The sequence below is a fragment of the Quercus robur genome, chromosome 6 (genome assembly GCF_932294415.1).
Source record: "Quercus robur chromosome 6, dhQueRobu3.1, whole genome shotgun sequence".
Taxonomy (NCBI): Eukaryota; Viridiplantae; Streptophyta; class Magnoliopsida; order Fagales; family Fagaceae; genus Quercus; species Quercus robur.
In genome coordinates this window covers 1,215,923-1,225,200 of record NC_065539.1, presented here as the reverse complement: position 1 = coordinate 1,225,200, position 9,278 = coordinate 1,215,923, and the positions used below count along the sequence as shown (strand labels likewise).

The window sequence follows — 9,278 nt, the reverse complement described above, 5'->3', positions numbered from 1 at the left end:
CTACTGAGAAATTATATTTAGGCCAAATACTCTTGTTTGGATCAAGTGCCTAAACAAGCACTCCAAGCCTTTCTCGAGGCCTTTCATGCTGACATCTAAAGCATCCAACTTAATCTGTGCAGACTTTATCTTTGGTGCCTCAATATCTTTGCTTGAATTGTGCATCAGCAGGCTGTTAAGTGCTAAATCCACGCCTTCCAATTCATTCATGTTCTCATGTTGGTCTTTGCTCGCTAATTCATGTACCCCTTTTTGCACTAGTTTTGAAACCAATGACCATCTGCTAGGCTTTGGTTTCAACATAGGCACAGAAAGGAATAACAAGAAGGAGTGAAAGATTGAACTAGTAATCAAGCTTGTTTCATTAAGTACTCTGACCACTGCTGAGAGGTGATGATCCAAATTTAACATGGGAAAAGCCTCGATTTCGTTGCCCAATGGCTTCAATGATGCTAGAGACCTTGCAATCTCCTTCCTCATCTTTCTTCTTGAGCAATTGTAAGTAGTGACAATGCTTTCAATGCTCAAGTCTCCAACTTTTATTCTTCGAAGACCGGATTGAAGTTCTCGAATAGTTTCTTGCATCAACAGAATAGCATCCCTGGTGTTGCCACAGATATCTAAGTACATCAAGGAATTTTCAAGTAGTAAATCATTAAACCATTTCTGATGTTGGTGTTGAGCAAGAGCCTGTTGGGTCAATGGCAAATTAAGAAGTTCTTCGATGCACCTGTACAACTCACTCAGACCTGATAGACCAACGCATATTGTTTCTACCTTTGATGAAGATGATGCCTCCCAAGATTTAATCTTGTTTAGCTCCTCTTCAACTCCAAGTGTGGTTGGATGAGATCTAGCAGGCAAACTAATGGATCTAATAGAGGCTTTTGAGGAGAAAGCTGCCATAGTTGGTTTCTTCATCATGGTTCAATTAGTACTATGATTTATCATAACATATTTATACCAGGCACTTAGAGAAGATGGGAAGTGATAGAGGAAGCTATAGGTCATTGTGTCAATGTGATCAACATGTGAAAGCGGTGTGGGTATATTCTATGGTGTGGGTTATGTTGTCTTGTCTTCAATCAACAAGAGCTCCGTTTCTTTTAATAGAAACCTTATGGTGTTATTTGGGTACGGGTGTATTTCATAATTGTGGTATTAATTTCTCTTACACAAGACTAGATTCATTTGGCTTTTCTACCTCTCTTTCCACTCCCTCTCTTTCTACAACACACCGCCTCATATGTTCTCATATAAATGTGGGTTGCATACGTAAACTCATATATGGGGTCTATCTTTATGTGAAGGGAAGATATAATATAGTTGTAGGTTCTAGTTAGCTTAATCGTGGAATAAATGCCATTAGTTGAAATTATATAAAAATAAATAAAATATCATCTTCGAGTTAGGGACTCAGGTTCAAATTTTGTCTATATCAAAAACCAATTGACGTCTTTGGCCTAATGTTCATTGTAGAAATACAATATAGGGTTATCTTATCATTTCTAATTTTCTATCAAAACAAAGAGACTATTGGTGCTTTGAATAATCTCACCCATCTATGCCTTATCCATGGTTCAAATTCATGGAAATTTGTAACCATTAAAGAAGTGTTGCCGTCCAAATTTGTCTGGATATCCAAAAGCTTTGGTTCTCTAGGAGTCAAGATTCGAGGAGATCCTGAACCATATTAATTAATTAATTTCAAATTTTAGATAGAGTATGGTTGTTAAAATAAGAAATGGGTCAATCAAACACAGGTGCACGAGTGACATGCATGTTGTTGTTGTTACCTTGTTCCCCTAAGGTGTACCCATTGGCATTATGAGGTACAGATCATATGTTAATTTATTGCTTGGTTCATGAATCCTACTACTGTAATGAATTAGTGAAAAAAAAAAAAAAAAAGTAATGGATGGTGATTACCTAATTTCTAATTTCTAATTCTACGAGGAGCAGAATCTGAGCCGAGATAGATGCTGTTTATGTTTTTGTACTGATCTTATTTCTTGCCTTTATTTTATTCTTTTTCCTTTTTTTTACAACAATTTTTATCTTTTACAGGTAGGATTGAACCTAAAACAGTGTAAAATTTCCTTCTTTCGAGAATTTTTTATTTTTTTATTTTTTTATAAACCTTTAATTTCAAGAAATTATTTAGTAAGACAGTTACCCGGTCATTTCAATCAATAAAGTGAAATTATTTATTTCTCATCAATTTTTAATCTTACGGAGGCCATATTAAGCATTCAAAAACCCACAATCTGGCTAATCTTGGTAGTCAAAGGGTAGCTATAGTGTTAAAATCTTATTTAAAACAGAGCAATCAAGTTCCTTCTAGGTTGACTATGTATGAACCTTTTAAGTCACACATTAGACCGAGCTTGAATTGAATTAAAAGTATGAGATTGATATTAAATAATGGATCTGGTTAATGTATGTCTTAAGGGCATACATTAACCATTTATTTTAGGAAAATTTTTATAAAGAATTGAAAAAGTTGTCAAAACAGTTAATTATTTTTTTATTTTTTCATAAAAAGTTTCTAAAATGATTTACTAATGTGGATTTTATATCTGAGATGAGGATCAAGAGATTTCGAGAATTTGGGTTCAATATATTAGAGGAGACCAAAAGTAAATTTTTTTTTTTTTTTTTCACAATATTCAGCTTTTTAGAAAATTCGTTCAAAATTTTTGAATCCAATAACCATTCGTATTTCTTGTGGTTTTTTTCCCTTAAGTATGGAGTATTATATAAAGTTACAAACCCTAGCAAATTAATGGGCTGTGAATTGTGAACCTTGGAATGACAAAAGGCATTAAGATTTTAGTGTTGCTTGCAAGTAAAAAATAGAGTGCCTTTGCTTGGGAAATAAGCCAAAGAGAAAAGCCTAATGGTCGGCATGAGAGATCAAGATAGAATCTTATTAACGTTGGAGTAAAGGGCAAATCAAGAAAAATTAATAGAGCTTTCAAACTCAACTCTTCAATGCACACCGCACACGTATGAACTTATTAATAGCTTGTTCCATGCATCTTACCATTTCCTTGTCACACGTGGAGGATGACAAAAGCCATGACATTCAAAACAAAAATTGTACGTACGTAGCATCTTAATTTATGTTTTTTAATAAACCTTTGGGCCACCTCAGTCGTTTTTTGACTCATATTAGAATTGTTAATTCATAATTTGTCATAATTGATTCTTAAAATAAAAATTTATGTCACAATTTGACAAAATAATTGAGATTTACTAGCCTTAGCCTTTTCCTTGTTTCCCAAAACAAAATTAACAAATAAAACAAAACAAGAGATATGATTAATATGAGGTAGAATAGGACATAAGAAACCCAAAAGAGGCTTAATACTAGGAGCTTGAGATACTAACCAAGTTGGTTATCAATCTTCTATCATAGCATTCACTTGGTTTTCCTAAAATTTTCTCTTTGCTTTATAAGAAGAAGTTGCTTTTTCTATTTCAACTAACTATTTTTCAAAAAGCCTACATCGTTCTCTATCTTATACTATATTACACTAAGGTATTATTTCTTTATTTATTTTTTGTATTATTTCTCTCACTTTTTAAATTGCCAAATTTTTTTTATTTGGTTTACGAAGACACAAAATAGAATAAAACAAGTGTACATACTATATATACTTCATTCCAAGATAATGAACAATGTTTGGGAGAATGAACAATACTTCATTCCAAGATAATCAATTATATTAGTACAGGCCATACCGACAATATATACTATACCAGATATAAAATTAGTATCAATACTTCTCACAAATGTATTGGATAAAATATCAAGTTGTACCATAAATTTTTTAGATGTTTCAGCTAGTATGATAAAAAATTAAAAAAATAATATGTTATAAAATATGTTATTTAAGCTAATACATTAAATTGTTGTACTCAAGCTTATAAAATATATATATAAGTTGATTCAAGTTGTGAAAGTAAAAAAAAGATAAAGGAAGACACAAAAATAAATATTACTAGAAATATTAAAAGTGACATGTTTATTAAAAAAATAATAGAGAATCAGAGATTTTGACTTAATTTGGACAAAATGAGGTAATATATATACTTGATTAGCTCCCTAACCAACCCTAAAGAATTTGAGACTGAGGTTTTGTTGTCGTTATTATACCTCCCTAAAATGATTAAAAAAAAAGAATAATAATAATGTTTCTATTTCCTTTTCTTCCTGAATTTAGAATTTGAAATTCGCCTACACTTCCTTTATCCGTGTATGTAGCATGTACTACTTGTTTAGACACTATGCACAAGGAATTTGGAGGCACAGAAAATATTCAATTATTGGTCTTTTTGATATTTATTATATATAGCAACAGAGAAAAGAAGCATATTAGAATGTGGATCTTAACTCATATGTTTGTATCCATTCTATACCAATGAAATTTGATACATTTACATAGAAAAATTCGAATCCTTCATCGTCTAAAAATTTGGATGGTCTTCCAGGATTTGAAAAGAAAAAAGACTTTTACATTGATTTTCTATTTAGAGATTATATTCAAAAAAGAGGCTCTTGTTTTGATCAAGCTCCTAAACACACATTCCAAACCATTCTCCATGTCTTCAATGCCAATCTCCAAATCCTCCAATTTTTTATTTGCACTTTGTATCTTCTTAGCATCAACCCCTTCACTTGAGGCATTTCTGCATAAAGTACTTAGTGCAGCATCAGCAACTTCCATCTCATTCACATTCTCTTGCTTCTCTTCACATGCTATTACACCCTTGTGCATTAGCTTTGAGACCAGTGACCATCTAGTTGCCTTTGGCTTTGACAATGGCACTGTCAAGAACAGCAAGAGGGATTGGAATACAGAAACATTCATTACACAAACTTCTCTAAGCACTCGAATCACTGCTGAGAGGTGGTGATCTTGAGCTAAGACTGGTGATATTGCCCCCCATTTGTTTTCCATTTGCTTTAATGCTGTGATCAAATTCTTCACATCTTTCTTCAATTTCTTTTTGAAGCAAGTGTAGTTGTTGATGTTGCTTTCAGTGCTTGAATCCCCCTTTCTCCTTCGTAGTGCAGATTGAAGAGCTCGAACATGTTCCTTAATCTGCAACATGGTATCCCTTGTAATGCCACAAATATCCAAAAGCCTTACAGAACCATCCAACAATTCCTCCACACATTTCTCATGTTGGTGTTGAGAAATGACTTGTTGGATTGATGTCATATTGAGAAGACCATCCATGCATTTGTACAACTCATCCAGACCAGTTAGACCTTTGCAAATCGACACTGATGTTGATGTTGACTCCCATGTTTTGAGCTTGTTAAGCTCTTCTTCGAGTTTAAGGGTGCTAGGATGAGATCTAGAAGGCAAGCTAATAGATCGAACATGGTATTTACCAGCCATGGTTGCTCTTTTTAATTTGTTTTGAGAGAAAGCTCAAGTTTGAGATGCTTCTACCAATTCTATGACTCTCCCTATAAATAGAAACACACACAAAGACGAATAGGAGACAGGACTTTTCATGTCTACTTGACAAGCATGTGGTGCCAGAGTGGCATTTCCTTTGTGTTCGGTCACCTGTCATAGCTTTGTCTGGCATAGCTTCAATAATTTGTCATTCATTTAGGCCAATAGAGTTGTGAAATGTTTAAAAGGTGTCCTGCTGTTCAGTAATATAATGTCAAGGACCCAAAAAAAGTTTATAATCTTACCTACAATTTAGGTAGTAAATTGTGATTGAAATCATTTCACATTCACATAAATATCACTTTTGATATACAATCATGATATACTATAACAATTGAGGTGGTAAATTGTGATTGAAATAATTTCACTTTCACATAGCTATAGCTAGGTTCATAACTTACATCACATTTTATTACAACAATCACAACATATTAACTTATCGGTTCTATAAAAAAGGGATTGAAAAATTGTCTAAACTTATTGCCTACTATTTTATCATTTGTGCATGTGTGATGCAAGTAATAAGAGTCATTAGTAATTGGCCCATTTTGCCTCCCCAACTGCCACATTACCCTCTAGTTTCAATTATAAAATTGAAGCTGCCACGCCTTCAAAGATGTGCCCTCCCTGCCCTGTCTGTGTTGTCTCAATTGTAACAACCTTACTCAGCACTTGTGTTAAACAAAAGCTTTAGAAAGATCGAGATCTAGATCTGTTCAGATTAAGAAAATGCATAACAATTGATTTATAGATAATGATTAGAATTTCAAGAACTATATCATGATTCAATTATCAATATGAAGGTTACTTTTTTATTTTTTGCACGAATGGACTGTACTCCGTATGTCTCCATTGCATTTTTCTATTAGTTTTGTTTACAATATTATTGAAAACTTCACCAAAAGCAATATTCTTTTCCTCGAGTCTCTTAGTAATCGAAAATTACGCAAAGGTAGGACACGTAGCTTATACGTGTTTTGCTAACAATTTTTAGCTATAATAGAAATCCGTGCACCAGGATTTGGCATGTGGCTTTCTGGGACAGGTGTTGCACACTCATGGAGCAATAATGATATGACTAGGCTAGCTTCAACAGTCAAAGCATGAAAGAGACACCTGCCATGGAAACAACTGGTAGAGTCATTGCATAATGTAACCACTATACTCTTTTGGAGAGAAACATGAACTACAAGCATTAATGGCTGATAAAGAAAATCATAGAACTCATTTTGTCAATGCTTGGAACTAGCAATGCGATTTTAATAATAATGTTGAGTAACTTGAGTTACTATATGTGGACGTGAATTCTAGGCACATTTGTTTTCACATTTCACAGAGCTGCAAGCATGAATGTACATCTAAGGCTTCTCCATAATTCTTACTATAATTCTTAGTTGTTATTCTTATGTTGATGTACATCTCAGTTCCTTGACGGCTCTCTTTGCCTGCATATGACAAATTTAGGTAAAAAAATCTGTTGCTCATTATGTTGCCAGCAAGTGATAATGTAGTATATAAAGTTATGCATTTTATCTTTGCACAGCTAGCAAAAGATTTCTCTCACTGTTTTGTTTGAGTTCCAACTTAGGATCATCATGATAAACTACAACTAGTTCAAAAAAGTTTACATTTAAAAAATAGTGAATTTATCATTATTCTAACAATAATATACTGTGATGAAGTGAAAGATGTGCAAGTTTTGTTATTCTATTTACATTAAACTTTCTATTAATAGACTAGGTTCCGCTCTTATGCAGTTTTAAAAGCAATGTTAATTCTTAAATTTTGGGGAAATTGTAAAAACACTCCATAAATCTTGGGTTAAAATCAAACTAACCCCATGTAATCCATGTACACTTCTAATTTAAAATTAGAAGCCCCTAGACTTAAAGATACCCAAATTAATATTTCTGTTATGATTATGTTGGATGGGTTGGATAGAAAATACACGTGTGCTCTAGGTTAATTAGCTAAGAGATTTGCCATTAGGGTCACTTTGATTTTGGCACAGTTTTAGATGTTATCCCAAAGCTTAGAGCTATTATGACAACTTGCAAATTGGAAAAATGTTTATTTATATCATAACTTACAAATTCTCAAATGTAATCTTTACAATGTCAAAGTATGCCCGCTAATATCCCAAAAATAAATACCATGGCTCAACTTACAAGTTTTACATCTTCCTTTTTTCTTCCAAGTTACATGTGAATCCCTAATAATATATTTAAATTAGATTGGATAAGTTTGTGCACACTTAGATCTAGTATATATTAGGTCAAATTGGATTATATAAGTGAATACGAGGAACTCCATTTATAAATTGATTAGTCCTTTTATGGATGTAGTGAAGATGTGGCTTGTGCTTTCTCTAATGATTACAAATGATATTAGAACTAATCTGGTTGAGGCCACCCTTTATCATCAGACCCATTTGTAATAGTCTGCTAAACTTTAAATGAAAACCAGTCTCCCTAAGCTTTGAGGAACAATCAAATTGACCCACAAGTAGGGCACAAATGTCGGGTCACATGGGGAGCAAGCAAGTATTTTTCCATACAGTAACAGAATTAGCCAATTTAAGAATTTTTATGTAGTTCAAAGGCTTCTGATTTCAAATGGAAAGGATCGTTTCCCAAAATATGTTTGATTTGTAATCTAAAGTTTAGGGAGTGTTTTTGCTTCTTTTTTTTCCCATATTTATGCAAATTTTGCGTATGCAATTCAATAGCAAAGATACAAATTTGGAAAAAAAAAAACTAATAAGAAATAAGAGAATCAATTTGTGCTCTAAAGTATACCATCTTATAAATGTGAGTTCTTATTCAAATGTTGGTTTGGAAAGTGTGGATGCCAAACCGGCCATTTTTAGATGTACAAAGATTGATATCCTTAATAAGCAAGGATATTCAAGAAAGACACTCTATTTTGGACTAAACTCCTAAATATACAATCTAATCCCTGCTCAAGCCCCTCTACACTAAGATGGAGTGTCTCTAACATCCTTTGTGCCAGTTGAACATCAGCCTCGGCATCATTATTTCTTAGATGTCCATGGAGGGAATAAAGAGCAATGTCAACGCTCCCCACCTCATTGATAATCTTCTGTCCTTTCTCAGAGGATAATAATCTCATGGGCATCAATCTTGAAATCAATGACTTTGTCTTCATTGTAGGCATGGATAGGAATAACAAAAGAGATTTAAAAATGGAGATGGTAATGGCGCTTGCTTCTCTTAGAACACTTGCAACCATTGATAGATGGTGATCTGAAGCTGAGAGTAGTGGAGAGGAAAAATCAACTTTGATTTCCATTTGCTTCAATGCTTTAAAGCACAGAGCAATGTCCTTCTTCACCTTCTTTCTAAAGCACATGTAAGCATGAATATCACTGTCAATTCTTGAATCTACACGCTTTCTACGCAAAGTTGTCTGCAGGCTTTGTACATGTTCCTTCATTGTAAAAATAGTGTCTCTTGCATTGCCACATGTGTCCAGCAATGTGACTGAACCGTCCAGAACTTTCTCCACTAGCTTTCCATCTTCATAGCGCAGAAGAGCTTGTTGGGTGAGAGGAGAGTGAATGAGTTCCTCCACACAATTGTACAACTCTGCAAGCCCCACTAGACCATTTTGAATGGTCTCAGCTCCAAAAGAAGCAACTGTTGAAGCTGATGAAATTTGGATGGATTTTAAGCGGTTTAACACTGCTTCAACTCTATTAGAACTATGGTGCACCCTAGCAGGCAAGCTAATTGACCTCACAGGCTGATGGACACCACAAAATTCAGAGGTGGATGCCAT

General features: G+C 33.8%; 3 protein-coding genes across 3 annotated transcripts; all 3 read right to left on the bottom strand.

Moving 5' to 3' along the window:
* On the bottom strand, nucleotides 1–906 carry LOC126689573 (uncharacterized). Its single transcript, XM_050384812.1, has one exon. The coding sequence runs from the start codon at nucleotides 904–906 to the stop codon at nucleotides 1–3; it is 906 nt and encodes a 301-aa protein (XP_050240769.1).
* A 3,626-nt stretch (nucleotides 907–4,532) lies between these two features.
* Nucleotides 4,533–5,414, bottom strand: LOC126689572 (uncharacterized). The gene has a single exon (XM_050384811.1). It carries the CDS (start codon nucleotides 5,412–5,414, stop codon nucleotides 4,533–4,535), a length of 882 nt encoding a protein of 293 aa, XP_050240768.1.
* A 1,043-nt stretch (nucleotides 5,415–6,457) lies between these two features.
* LOC126689571 (uncharacterized) lies at nucleotides 6,458–9,278 on the bottom strand. The gene is made up of 3 exons (XM_050384810.1): nucleotides 8,426–9,278; nucleotides 6,805–6,922; nucleotides 6,458–6,593 (listed from the first exon to the last, which is right to left on the bottom strand). The coding sequence occupies exons 1-3, from the start codon at nucleotides 9,276–9,278 to the stop codon at nucleotides 6,458–6,460; spliced, it is 1,107 nt and encodes a 368-aa protein (XP_050240767.1).